The 15,052-nt window shown below is 39.1% G+C and overlaps 1 protein-coding gene across 1 annotated transcript in view; it reads left to right on the top strand.

Moving 5' to 3' along the window:
* CNTNAP2 (contactin associated protein 2) overlaps positions 1-11,323 on the top strand; it is a 1,181,910-nt gene extending 1,170,587 nt beyond the window's left edge. The window contains 2 exon segments of the mRNA XM_033052691.1: positions 8,739-8,810; positions 9,853-11,323. Of these exon segments, the coding sequence (XP_032908582.1) occupies positions 8,739-8,810; positions 9,853-10,052 (272 nt within the window). The 3' untranslated portion in view covers positions 10,053-11,323.
* The last annotated feature ends 3,729 nt before the right edge of the window (positions 11,324-15,052 follow it).

The raw sequence follows: 15,052 nt of genomic DNA, 5'->3' as shown, positions 1-15,052 counted from the left end.
GGTAGCTTAATATTTATACTTTTTATACAAGAGACTGAAAATGTACTTGCAACCTACCCTGTGGGTCAACAGGTTCTTCCACTGCCAGTCTGGTGCATTTTTGTGATTGTTTACTCTATTGAGAGTGACCAGCATTCATCCCCCATGCTCCGATATAAACGTTGTCTCAGAAGTCCATGGCCTTGACCTGAGTTGTTTTCAAAACAAGCAGGTAGCATTTTTTTGTCAGACAGTCAGAAGGGATAAAGTCTAGCAGAAACTCATAGCTCAGTTTCTAAGCACCAAGTGTTTCTTGCAGACAAGAGGGTAAATGGTAAACATTTAAATGCAGGAGTTTCTATTTTTCTTGTGCCCATCAAACAGCTAACTAGGAAGAGCACCTTTCTGAAATTTGGCACAATCAGTGTTTCATCCTTAAAGGGTTTAATTACAGTGCTTGAATTACTGCAAATCTCTCTATTGATTTGGAATAAAAACACCTCCCTCAGTCTCATTTAGCTCCTTCACAGAATTATGCTTAGCTTTCTGTTAACTTTAAGACTACATAATTTCTGTGTGGGATTTCTGACACTCTGTCTAATGTATCAGACTGTTGGCAGACTGCCAAGCTTGTAAATTCTTCTGGTATGCGTTGACAGACCAGTATTGTAGCTATTTCATAAGCAGTGATTTGAATATTAATGCTGCTGCCTAATGTCAAGAGAAGGTGCTAATATTAAAAAGAGAGTCTTTTCCATCCTCTGCAGACTTTTTTTTGTTTTTTACACAAGTACTAATCATAACCAGGAACATAGAAATGGCATAAATTAGGGGGAAATGGAGTAGAGAAAGAAGCATTTAGATACCTGAGCACTTCATGTGACTGATTTCTTTTTCCCTTCCTCAGGCAGAAATGCACTTATTTCATGTGTAAGGGGTTATTCTAGATTACAGTCAGGTCATTACAGCTATTAAAGGGTTTTTTAGGTTTAAACTCTCCAATCTGACCCATTTCTTATCCCCAATCCAAGCCTTTCTCTTTTTTTATCTCCTTTTGTGTAGCTGTCATAACTTTACAGGTTTGTTTGGTATTCTTGGTCATTGGAGAGGATTTTCTTCCTTCTTTTGGATGGGGAGAGGGGAGGGAGGGAGGAGAATTTCTTTCACACATTCCCTTTGGGTCCATTGTCAGTGATTAGCTGTATACAGCCGGGCTTTGACCAGCATCAACTCCATTGTTCCTTTGAGAGCACCAAAGCGCTTAATCTTCTACATTAATTATAGAAGGAAGTATTTGTATATCTTCCTCAACAGGTGAAATGTAAGCACTGCTCATAAAATTCTTATGGAAGTGATAGCTTAGGCCACCATGACGCTTGTTTGGAGTCATAGTGAGACTCAGTGTCAAATAGATGTTGCTACCAGGAATAAAAAGATAGATGAGTTTAGGTCTTTGACGGATGAGAGTGCTCTAATGTGCTGCAAATCAATTGGAAATCTGGTGGAGTAAATGTTCAAAATACTAATTCTGAGATCCAACTTGCTGAAGTTCAACTGCAGATAAACAAAATCAAAAGTGTTGCTAAATGTCTGTTCTCCTTTTTAAATTAATAAATTCTGTAGTTTCCAAGTACCAGATATTAGTATTATAAAGTCTCTAGCCTTACAACTACTTGGTGCAATTACTTGCTTGTGTGCAAAAGAAGGTGTGAAACTATCATAAAAATGGGGAAGCAAGGGAGAATCACCTAACCCATCCCAACAGACAGTGCAGGAATGTTTTTCCTGTTTTGTATTTCATCCAGGAGGATGTCTGGGGGAGTTTGAGCTGCAAGGATGGGTCTCCTAACAAGGTACAAATTTTTCAGTCCCTTTGCTAGGAAGATTGCCTTTCAAGGCCAAAATAAAAGGATATTGTACAACTCTCTTAGTGTAAGCCATTGATAAAAGTCCATTTCCTCCTCTCCTTAGAGCATGGACAGCAAAGCTCACCTGCAGAAGGAAATTAAACGGCTGGTAACACAGCAATTGTCAACAGCTATCTTGACTGATTGGGTTATCTGCTGTCTAGTGTCAAGAGTCTCTGTTGTCCCAGTTCATTGACCATGGAGCTTTCCCTTCATTTTCTCCCAGCACTACCATTGTTCATTGTTAGCTCTCCATGGTTCATTCTAAAATTCATGCTTTTTTTTTACCGTAATATCCAACAACACTTTTCTTCTATAATCTCCACTTACTTTCCCACTGTCCCACACATTTGCATGCAGAAGGGTGTTCAGAGGACAATGTTTCTATTAAGCCATCATTTAAGAGGATTTTTTAATTTATACTCTTTTCATATTGGAATAAAAAGACAGGATTGGAGAGCCTTCACACCAAAAATGTAAATCCACAGGTTTAGTGTTTTCTATTATCTCTGTGCATGCATCTATCTCAGCAGAACTCACCAGAAGCTGACGTAAAAACCACTTGCGATTCAATTAAAAGTTCTTGGGGAAAATAAAATGTAACCTTTCAAAATATTTTTGATCTAACAGAAGATACCTGACAAAACTTAGTGTAAGTAATTACTCCAAATAACTTAACTATTAATGCATTGGAGGATTTTTTATCATTTTTATTAGGGGTTTTTTCTTTCTATCCCCCCCAGTCAAGATGGTTGTAAAAGATTGAAGAAATCAGTGAATTTTGTTCCAACATGGAGATTTTCATGTTCCAAATAATTACCGTTATGGGCAAGAGAAAGAAAAAGATGACATTTTTAAAATTAAAAGCCCCAGTTTTCCCTCTAAGCTGCACATCTGTTCTGGTAGTTACAGAATTGCTAAGTGGGTGTATTTTTTCCAATATCCTGTAACTTGTGCCAAATAAAATTTATTAAGTCCATTAATATGAAGATTTCTATTTCCATAAAGTCGGGAAAGTGACTCATAATAGGCACATGCATATAGCCCTCTAACAATACACTTGCAACATCACTAAAAATTCAAGGAGTAATGATTGACCCCACATAGTACACTAGAACAAGCCTGACCTTTTACAAACAACATGGTTAATAATATATTTTAAATATTTTGTGAGGGGTAAGTGTGAGGTTGTTGGGTTTTTTTTAAACTTGGTGATGTTTAATATAAAAAATCACTTCAGCCAAATTCTTGGTTCGATGCTTAACCTGATGTTAGTAGGATTTCAGGTAATGTCTGTTAACAGAGTTTAATGTTAAACAGTTCTCCCTCAGAATCTGCTGTCAAATGCCTAGAAGGAGTAGGAGTCATTTTCCTGGGTTTACAGCTTAGAGAAGTAGGAAAAAAATTAATTAAAAAAAATAAAAGATATGACCTTTGAATACAAAGTAAGACACATAAAAATGTCCATTAAAAGAGATAGCTTTTTTAATACTGCTTCAGATTTTTTTTTCTTTGCTGAATTGCTGCAGTTTTTTACGTGTAATGGGAGCTCTTCACAGAATCAAACTCAGGAGAAGTGGGTGGGATGGATATGGGTAGTGGAATGAGCATGAAAGGGCACTCTAAGGGTTGTAATGGCATTGTTTACTCCTGCTCCATCATCTATATGCATGTGTTTAGAGTTTTACTTGTGATCCAGTCCCTTCAGGAAGGGGAATGTGGCTGTGACTGCACATTTCTACTATCAAGACTCAAGCAATTAGAGTCTTAGAGTCTGTAATAAGGTGAGCTCTGTAATTCCAAACCACACAGTACAGTCTCACCTGACCAGCAAAGCTGACGTAATTTACAGAATGCTACCAGAGAGCTTGCTTTTATTTTTCTCTGTGCTGTTGTCCTATGGAGAGCCAGATTAGTGAATGAATCTGGTGTCCAACACTTTCTCATTATCTTAACATGTAAGTGAGCATTTCCATTCATTGCAAAGTCAATTCTAGGATGCTTGGCTGCAAAATAGAATTAGAATTAGGAAGAAAGAGTTATAGTTCACTTCTTTTATTTTGTTATATTACTTTTCTACTTCTAATTAATGCCTTGATTAATGAGGATTGTATATACCTTGGGATCACCAGATCCGGTGGTTCTGGTTGCTTCTCCAGTTTATATTTATGTGAAAACCCAACTTTTAATTTTTAACAATGGACGAACACCTCTCAAAACTGTGGACATCTGTAAAGATGAAAGGCCAAAGATGTCTTGCAGCACATTAGATATATAGTCTGAACAAACTCACTTTCCAGCATTTCACATTTCATCAATTGTTTTAGAACTGTGATAAATCTCATACCTCCTTTTTTGGAGCAAATCTTAACTGTATCTTCCTTTGTAGGTGGTATATTTTAACCAAGACTTGCATACTCAGTAAAAAAGTTCAGTTTAAAAAATTGACATATATATATATATATATATATATATATATATATATATATGTATTTTCTTAAAACATTAATTTTAAATTTAGTTTTAAAATCCTGGTTATGTATCTCAAAACAAAATTTGTCTTTTTACTGTGTACTTCTTGATACTTCTCTATTTCTGAAAAGCCCCACCCCACCTTTGGTTTTGGCTTCCCCTTGCCTTACTGAACAGCCTTTTGCTCATTTCTCAACCCACATTCACCTTCTTTACCAAGGTCATTTTGTAATCTCAATTTCGTGAATTTGTGAAAGGCTTTTATGTGGGATCCATTGTAAAACATTTTTCCTCTGAAAATGCCAGATGCAAAATCATGCCTGTTATAATGAAGCAGAATTAATTCACTCAGCTAAACTAAGCACATCTGTCATCTTTAACATCTAATCCTAATTGTGCTGTTTATCCAGTCCTGTCTTCCCTCTCCATTCATTGAGGGCTGCTGTTTTGCATCTGGCTGTGGCAATGACTATGGTGGCCATCATGAAAGATGGTAGGTCTTCTACTGTGTTTTGGTGATCATCTAAAACTTCGAATGTCTTCCAGAATATGGAATTTGCCTACAGTCCATCTTTATTCACCCTTTCTGATGATGCAAATTTTTTTAACACCATTTACCGTAAGTCTAATAAAAGAAAGTTGAAAAGTGCAAAACATAAGTATAGAGTCTGTAGATTTACTCTGTGGTTATTGAAACTTTGGTCTTGTAAACAGCAGCCCATGAAAGAAAGAGAATGCAAAGTATACTGTGTCCCTTTGTATAAGTTAGCTTCAGGATGGTCGTGTTTGAAGCAAACCTGATGACCTGCTGTGGAAAGACAGGGTGCAAAAAACAGCATCAGCCAACTTGGATCCTGGAAGGGAACCAGACGAAGTGATGTTTGTAAGCCACAGAGGAGTTTAGTGTTTCCTGATACAGGGCAATCTGTCCCTGCACTAGCTGCAGGTTTTGGGAAAAGGTCTTTGGTGAGCTGTGACAGCAAACTGATGGCTCTGTGCCACAGCTGCAGAGTATTTCAGGCAGCTGGCAGGACATTTCTTGGGTCAATATTTAGCCTTTCAGAATAGATTTTCTGTTTTCCAGGATACATTAAAAAACTCTTTGCTCCTGTCTACATGTTTTGAATCACACATGTGAGACCCTAGGTACTTGGAGAAACCTAGAGAAGATTCAGTTTAGGAATTACTCTTTACAGCCCATGAACAGCACTTTATAGTCTTCTGTGCTTTTACTAGAGGATCAGTATTACTGCCATCCCTTTGTCAGCATGCTCTAACATGCTATTTCCTCTTTTAGTTCCTTAATTCAGCAGCAGTGGAAGAAAAACTCGTGTTAGTTGTCTTTTTGGCAAAGTTGCTTAATATTGCCAAGGAATGTGACTGTAGTAATGTCAGAGAGAAATCCCCATGTGTTTGAAGGGTGTAACTCCTGTCTGATATACCTGCACTTGGTACCTGTTATGGACAATACTCTGTTAAGCTCATCTTGGAGGGTCAAGGACTGTACACTCATATGTTCTTTTCTTCCTGATTGCTGTGGCAGTAATTGCCCTTTTGTGGTTCTTAGACCTCTGATCTGTAGCTATTTCTGATCTTTTGAGAAGCTACTGAAGAATTTCAAGGGAACTTCCCATTAAAAAAGAAATTAGTTAGTTGTTTTCTTTCTCCTATATCTATCTATAGTAATACTTAAAGTAAAAGAAAGTATAGATATTTTTGCAGCAAAATATATTCTATAACCCCATATTTGGATGAGATTTTAGATACAATTTTTCAGTCAAAAAAACTCCCATATACACAAGCATTTCTCTTGGTGGCATAAGAATAACAGAACAGCAATTCATGAATTACGGTGATAATATCTGCCAACACTGCTGCAAGTGCTTTAAAAAAAAAGATTCATGAAAGTCTAAACTCCTTTTTTTCCTGCAGCACACTTGGCTCTCCAGCAGCTGCAGCAGGGCACAATTTTGCCAATCTGGTGGTGAGCTCTTGCTGAAATACAGTGTCCCCTGCTCCCAGACACATGTTCCTGTATCCTTTTTGTCTGAGGTGAGAGTCTCAGAGTGAGTCACGAGTGCTTGTTGATCCAATGGACAGCACCTCCTAAGTGTGTAAGATGACAGGGTGCAATGGAGAGCAGCTGTGGTGGAGGCATTGGGTCTAGTCCTAGCAGCAGCTCGCAGACAAGATCAAGGATGGAGTTCCTCATGCCCTTCCTTATCCTGCAGTGTGCTTCAGTGCCTGTTGAACATCATAGGCTGTGGTCTTCCATCTGCCAGGAATCCTGTGTAGCATAGCCAGTGTGATGGGGCAGCTCGAGTAGGATGATACTGCCATGGAACAGCAGCTTTCCTCTTTCTTCACACTTCGTTGGTGCCAATGTCCTTGAAATAACCTTTTAAAAGAAGATAAATTATCATATTCAATTTTAAGGAAAGGAGGAACTGCGACCATTGCAGATTTTCAGATTTCTTGTGTGAGGATGCAGGAGACCAACTCTCAAGCAAGTGGCAAATGCTAGGACTTGTGAACTGCTTGTGGTGCTGCTTGGATGACAAGGAGCCTCCTTCTGGGTTAGAATGACAGAGAGGAATTCCTTGTGATTTGGCAAACTGATGCTTTCCCCACAGTCTTATATGGCTTTAGGATTTTCCTTGAGATGCAGGGAGGGCAGGTTTAAAAGTAGGATTTCCCACTGCCAGCCCTTCCCTTTTAGCACTGCAAGGGTATGTTTATGGATCCAAAATGTCCAAATGGTCCTGGCACAGTTCTTTGGTGCAAAATCCACTGATACGGAACTAGGTATTTATTTCTCTTTTACGATTTATAACTTCATTCATTTCAGAAGGGTGCAAAAGAAGGTTTTCAGAAACCAGAGCACCAACAAATGTCAAAGGCAGAAGTACTGCTGGACAGGGCACCTCCGCTGAGCTCTGAGAAGCTCTCTCCTGTTTGTCCCCCAGGCAGCCAGCCAAAAACTAGCTGCTGAACACACAGCTGGGTTAACTCTCTCCCTGAGTAGGCACACAGAGGGCTATGCTAGCCCCAAACCTCTTTTCAGGCCATGTAGCAAGCTGAAACCATTCATTCTTTTGTGCAGCTACTTTACAATACAAAAGGAACTTTATTATGGATTTTACTCCATGCTGACAGAAAGACAGTTGAATTCCCTTAGCCAGTTTTTGGTATATTGAATGCATCACTGGTCTGTAAAGGCAACTGATTATTTTCATACAGTATCACCTAATCCATCAAGCGAGGAAAATACAGTGGGGTTTTAAATACTGCCCTAAGAAGCAGTATTTATTTTTGATTATTTTGACTTTCTCCAGTTAACACTCTTTTAACAACATTTTCTCTATTTCAAAATCAATGCCATGGTTCAGTGACAAAGATGGAAATGGTTGCAACCACTCATCCACCTCCCTGGGCTGTCTTAGTCATTGCAGTGTCTAGTTGCTATGTCTGACTATAAAGAAAATGCTGATAATAAGTTTAATTCATGAAATTGCCTTTGAAAAGCCTCTGTGGTATTTTCTGGAGGTTAAAACCAAGGCTACCATCCAAATTTACCCAATTTCATCCAACTCCACTGCAAGGAGTCTCTCCTTTTCAGATCACTGGCAAATGAATGCTCCAGCACATCTGCTTGTGTTTCCTCTCCTTACTGTGTGCTGGAGGCTCTCCTCATCCTCAGCTTCTATGCCTGCCATGGCTCAGCTCCTCCAGGTCACAGCCTTGCTCCTCAGCTCCACAGCACCTCCAGCAGTGGCTCAAGTGGCATACTGGGCTTTCTCCCAGAGAGGCAAAAGTTCTGGCATGTGCTATGTGAGTTAGCCCTATGGCTCTGACCAACAGAAGTTGCAACTCCTCTCTTACCTTGGACTGTGCAGCAGCAAAAGGGATTCAAGTTTTTCTTTCAAGGAGCTTGAATTTGTACCCAATGTGGTCACAAAATCCTGGAAGCTTCTTTAGCCTTTAATGGGTAGCAGTGACAAATGCAAAAATCTCTGTAATAATAAGTATGATTACACACTTTTAAAAGAGAGGCATTTGTTTAGTTTTGTGCTATTTTACCACTTAAAACTTACTGACTTTATGCTAGTAAAGGACAAAATGTCCTTCTGTACCAAAAGCAATGCATATCAAGGATATCTCCTTTATTTTAATTTTATTTTTGTTACAAGGAAGAAACAAGTAGTTCTGAGGGATTAGATAATATTGACAGATATTTTTGTTTTTATTAATCTATAGATAAATATCTAGTGACCACTGCTTTTTTCTTTAAGTTGTATGTGAGGATCTTGGATGTATTTCTGAACTTCTACAGAAGTTTCACTGCTTTTACAACATAAATCTTTAATTTTCTATTTACAGCAAGTGCTGATTTTCCATACAATGGTCAAGCTATAGGAGATGGAGTTAACAGAAACTCAGCTATTATTGGAGGTAAGAACATTGTCTACTTTTTCAAGATACCTTGCATTATATGTCTCTGATTGAGAAGAATTGCAGTTGGCAATAAGGCAGTATATTTCCATAGCCAGGTTTAGGTTTGTTGCTTTAGTCTTGGTTTGCTGTGTAATTTTTCCTTTCTAATTTATATTTTTATTATTACTTATAACTTTTCCTTACACTTTGAAACTTTACAGTAGTGGAAGGATAACACTGCATTCCTCAGAAAATTCAGGCCACACTTAAACAGCCTCAGTTCACCTGCCCAATACATCAGTTAATGTAAAGTGGTATAACATAACTCTGGCTGATAACGAGAGATTTTTAACCTGAAAATTTTATAACATCTTCATCCTGGAAGATTTTTTGCCTGTAGAGAAGGGCCCAAACAGGAGCAGTGTTGTTTTATCACGTTGTTTTATCAGATACTTATGCCTAAGAGGATAACATTCACGAGACTTCTCTATAACAGGGTTGAACCCAACATAGACCATTGCAGGGAGAGCAATTAAGGCTAGAACTGATGATAAAGCAGGAACATTTGCAAATATGTGAAGCCAGTGCTTAGTGGGTGGTGTGAACCAGCAGTGAACCAAGCCAATTTTCAAGGACATGTAGAGGAGCTATGAAAGGTCTTTATAGCCATTGACTAGACAGTGAACATCAGAGATTACACCTTCAAAGAGCTGCCCACACATCACCAATACACCCCACTGTCCTGGGAGTGCTCAGCGTCCTGTTCCTCATGGTCAGGAAAGCTTAGATCTGTAAATAGGTATTAATCTTGACGTTTTTACCTACAGGATGAGAGTCACCAGCAGACTTCATGGAGCTGCATTTTGCATATAGTGACAACTATATATAAATATTTGAGTAGTGGAAACCAAGCAGCTGTGATGATGCCCACCTGCCCGAGTAGCTTCAACTCAGCTCAGAGGAGTTTTCTTTGTGTTAAAATCTGTGGTTTTTTCTTTCGTTGTGTTAAAGTCTGCAGCTGGTCTCACCAGGGGCATCTTTTCTTTCCTCCTATGTGCAGGTGTCATCGCAGTGGTGATCTTCACCATCCTCTGCACCTTGGTGTTCCTGATCCGCTACATGTTCCGCCACAAGGGAACCTATCACACCAATGAGGCCAAAGGGGCAGAGTCAGCCGAGAGCGCCGACGCCGCCATCATGAACAATGACCCCAACTTCACGGAGACCATAGACGAGAGCAAGAAGGAATGGCTTATCTAAGCCCACGGGGTTGGGGCCTGGGGTGGGATATGAGCTGGGCCAGGGTGGGACGGGGATGACTCTTGCAGTGGAGAGAGAACACTCTGTGTCGAACACTTGAGCACACATAGGATAAAAAGATCAGCACAACTGGAGGAGCAAGTGACAGGAAAATACTACTGAGACTGGAGAAAAAAAAGAATATCTCAAGCATTAAAAAAAATACTTTTTAATATTTATTTACAGCAAATTGCCCCTTCTGTATCACAACAACTACAACAAAGCACAGCAGTTTTGCAGCTTCATCATTGGTTATAATTTTCAGTAAACCTGTCTATTTCTCTGTGTGTTCAGAGATGTTCTGGATACCTGTGACAAGAAACAGGGCTGTTTTTTATATTTTTAAAAGCTGTTTAAAATGTGGGTGGTTCTGTCCTGAGAACAAGTGGCAGCCCTTTCTTCCTGGCATTGTGTTCCTTCCTGGCTGGCCACTTCCCCACAGTCTGCCCTCAGCCTTGCACCTTGACCACATCACCGTTTATTTTGGTGACATTGATCCAGGGGTTCAGGCTGGGGATGGGATGGGGGTGAGGACTAATGCAAATCTTATTCACCAGTTTCTCAACATCTCGTCAGCCCTGGCAGGACCAATCTTCTTGATCCAGGCACTTCACTGATTGCGTGCAATTCTCATCAACGATGTAAAAATACTGTTACTGCAACTACTACTACTATTACTAAGGAAGATTATCATAAAGCGCAGGAGGCTTTAAAGGTTTTTTGTATTATTTTGTTGGTCTCTGAGGGAGAATGATACTGTGTGAATCTGTAGACCTAGTCTGTTCCTGCGTCTTTGTCTGTGGCACCAGGTCACCACCTGAGGCACATGGCAGGTTAAACTCAGATCTGCCTGTGTTATATTGGCATATACTGTGCACTGTAGTAGGGAATTAGAGCCAGACTTTGTTTGCTTCTGTTTCTTCTTAATAGGCTGTCATAGAAATATTAATACAGCTTTAGTATAGCATTTGAACCCACAGACTTCACATATTGTTTTTCAACTTGAGAGTAATAATTTATTCCTTAAATCCCTTTTTTCCATCCCTTTGCAAGGAAAGCCTCCCACTGGCAGTGTTTGCACAGTCAGGAAGGTGAGGCACAGGAGGCTTGAAAACTGCCTCCAGAGCATATGAGGAGCACACAGCATGGGGAGAGTTAGTTTTCAATACAGAGATTTACCCAAACTATTTTACTATCTTTGTATGGAGTTTTTAAGAATAGTAAGGCCAGTACCAAGTACAGCATTGCATCCCATTTTTCCTCTCAAATCAGGAGTGTCATAGGTACCACTGGAACAGCAGGCAGGCAGCTAGAAGGAAAGACAAAGGGACAGCTTGAAGACTTAATATCCTTTAGTGGCAATAACAAAGCTTTAGCTTGCTCTCTGTGGAGAAACATGGTGGACAGGTTTTGCAGTGAAACAGAATGAAGGAATGAATATATTTCAGGGCTTTGCCATGTGCTAAAAGAACAGAAATTATACCAGGAATTTCCATTTAAAAGTATTTATTCTTGTGACAGTCCTAGATTTGGTTTTTTTTTTTAATATTTCGGGGTTTAGTAGCTCAGATTTAATTCATTTTTCTGCACAAGAAAGATTTATTTTTCACCCAAACATGCAATCTGCTGCACTGAGCAGTGCTGGTGTTTTTTATTTCCTTATTTCCTTGGTTGCAACTTTCATTATTCTAATTGATACTTTAAGAATGAAAAAAAAAATCATGTAGGGGAAAGAAAATAAGTCAAGACATTGATAAGCACAATTTGTCAGAAAGGCAGATAGTTTGGGTTTTAAGGATGGTAACCTAAAGTCCTGTTCTGAAGGAACATTATCATAGAACATAGATATCAGAGCAAATCAAGCCCATTAATTTCTTCTATTTATCGATTTGGAATTAGCATATTAAAAAGTTGCCCATTTTAAAAGCTGTTACACGTTCTCAGGTAACCTACATGGCAGAGAGGTTCAGGTAGGCATAAGAATGACCTCTGTCACTCTTGTGCTCTGCAGTCTTTTGCCTTTCCTCCAGTATTAACCTCTCCCTCTCTTGTCTGTAATCAAACAGATGAGTTCTGGGTTTAATCATAGGTGTAAAATAAGTCTTCTCTCCTTGGGGAATATCAGCTGGGGATGGATCAACCCTCTACCACCACTCAGCAAATTACATAGCAATCACAGATGGCTCTGTAGGATTGAAAAGGCATTATCTTTTCTCTATGATTTTATGTTTCATTTTATTTTAATGTTATTTTAGTCCACTCTGAAAAACATCCTTCCCTACAACTTCAAGTTACCAAGAGAAGTGAATAGAGTATAGTTTGCATAGATTGGCATTTGATTTGCAGGAAAAAACTCCTAATCTGAATTTAATGTCTGTAAGGAAGATCAGACTTACGTATCGTGAGAGACTAGAGTCCTCTGTTGCTTTATGTGGGAGAGGCAGATTTAACAGATATAGTGCAAATTGCCAAATGCCTCAGCATGACATTAGAAGGGAAAGGTGACTTGGTCTCCATGTCTAACCATGTCTAACTCGGCAAAGCAAGAGACAGTTTTCTCTGGTTATGACAGTGAGGCTTATGATATCTACCCACTGATTTTCTAAAAAATTACCAGCTGATGTCCCACAGCCCTGGGAGATTAAGCAAGAACTTCTGGAAAATAACCTTTGACCATTGCATAAGCTATAGCTATAAATTAGTGTCTTAAGTTTGAAATTAAGTCAAGCATCTGTACCTCTCCATTGACTGGACACCATGGACCTTTTTATGTGAAATACTTTTGTGCTGTGGTAAAATATTTTCATAACTCTAGAAACCTTTAAATATTAGAATTCTTGTTTCTCCTTAAACTGAACCTTAAACACAATATTATCAACAAGCAGCTGGTCTCTTTGTAGGGATTTGGTGACTTAAGGTGAATTCTTGCCTGTCTGCTTTGTATTTCATTTCTGAGAATGTTGTATGCTTAATTATAGGCACTGGTCATTCAGCATCCTGGCAGTGAAGCAGAAGCAGACTTAGAAATATATTTTGCTAGCACTATATCTATTCTGAGAATTTCTTCCGTTGCAAGGCTGAAACAACATCCGTAGTTTATTTCACCCACTCTTACTTGTGCCTAAAATCCATGTTGTTTAACAGGTGTGTGGGAAAATCTTTTTGAGGGGATAGTGGATCCTGGTTTTATAAAACTCTGTAATTTCCCCGAAGAATATTAAAATAATCTGTATTTTATCACCTAGTTTTTAGCTGTTTCACCTATTTGAACTGTGCAGAAAAATGCAGCTTTTTGTACTGTTTTGGGAACCAAAGTGTCCAAGTTGTGTTTCTAAAGGGTCATTCCTGACACCACAGGAAACTATGGCAAAACTGCCACCAGTAGTGAGGAGAGCAAGACTGGGCTGGAGATCAGGGCTGTCAGTGTTAGTGAAATAATGTAAGCAATATTTTTGATTCTCATTCACAAGACTTGCAGACCAGCAGGTAATGAGATATGGAGCTCCAAAGAGCCAGAACAATGGAAAATATTTTGATGTCAACCAAGCCTCATGGAAAATCCACAATCCAGTATGGTGGTTTTGAATCAGGTCTTTGACACACTGATTATTCCATATTTACTGATAAAAAATTCAGATGTATGAAATAGGAATATGTATCTTTAACTTGTACTGGAGCATTTATGCTTTGTAATTCTCATGTCTTAAACTTTACCTGTACCTTTTATATCTCTCCTAGCAGTTACCCCTTCAAGGATACAGAGTATTTTAGGATCACGCTCTAGGCAGCATAATGTGAGAGGATGGTCATCACAAGTATTTTAGTAAGACTGCTGAAGCAATTGTGTATATGTACAAGTTTATTGTCCACATAAGAATTCATTTTAATTAAAACAATGTCCTTTAATGGCAGATGCATCTAATTTCCAGGGCATCTGTTGGAATTGAAGCTAAGTTCAACAAGCAATAGCTTTCAATCTGGTTTTTCCTGTGAATGATTTTACATTACATCAAGCATGGTAATCCTGAAAGGGTGTCATTCTTGAAAAGCGGAACCTAAATTCTAGTACCAGTAATTTCACGATTGTAAGCCGCACCATTTTGACTAAAATTTTCGTCCAAACCTGAAGTGCAGCTTATAATCAGGTGCGGCTTATATATGGACAAAGAACGAAAAGTTGCTGTTTTAGTTTGGAGGACAGGTGTCTGCTGAGAAAGGCAGGAGCTTCTCTTTGAAATGGAGAATGTAAACCCCCTCCCTCCAAATTATTAAAATTTTGAAATCAAGGGGCTCTCAGGCAAAGATATGGGAATTAGGAATAACAGTTCTTTTCTAGGGAAATTAAAATAGAAATACAGCACTACAAAGAAACCCTAACAAAGTCAGAGTACAACCTGACACCCCATCAGGCAGGGTGTTGGTAGCAGTCCCATTAAATGGTGGTTGCAGTCCTCCTGCAGTGACAGATGTGATTCAGTTGAAGTAGTGGCCCTGTAGAAGGTGCAGTTTCCCTCTAAAGGTCCAGTGGTGATGTGGAGAAATCCAGTTTTCCTCTGGAGTCCAGTGTCCCAAAACCTCTGTTTTTTATTCTGGTAAGAAATGTTGGGCTCTTCCCCCTGGCTGGAGTAACTTCCAATGGGATGAAGTAATTTTATCAGTCACACAGTGGGACTCAGTGGGCCATTAGCAGAAAATTACTCTCTGGAGGAAGGATGGGTTGTGAAAAGATAAAGAACAATGCCCCGCTTGGTTTCAATGGATGGCCCGTTAGCAGAGTATCTCCCACAGAAATAAGGATCATTGCCCCCACCCTCAACAGATGGTGATAGAACAGATACCTTTTATCACACTCTATATTGTAACATGCGGCTTATAATCAGGTGCGGCTTACATATGGACAAAGAATAAAAAAGTTGCCGACACCTGGAAGTGTGGCTTATAATCAGGTGTGGCTTATAATA

The sequence above is a fragment of the Catharus ustulatus genome, chromosome 1, assembly GCF_009819885.2.
Source record: "Catharus ustulatus isolate bCatUst1 chromosome 1, bCatUst1.pri.v2, whole genome shotgun sequence".
Taxonomy (NCBI): Eukaryota; Metazoa; Chordata; class Aves; order Passeriformes; family Turdidae; genus Catharus; species Catharus ustulatus.
Note: the sequence above shows the minus strand (reverse complement) of the source record. Positions and strands in the feature narration are given on the sequence as shown.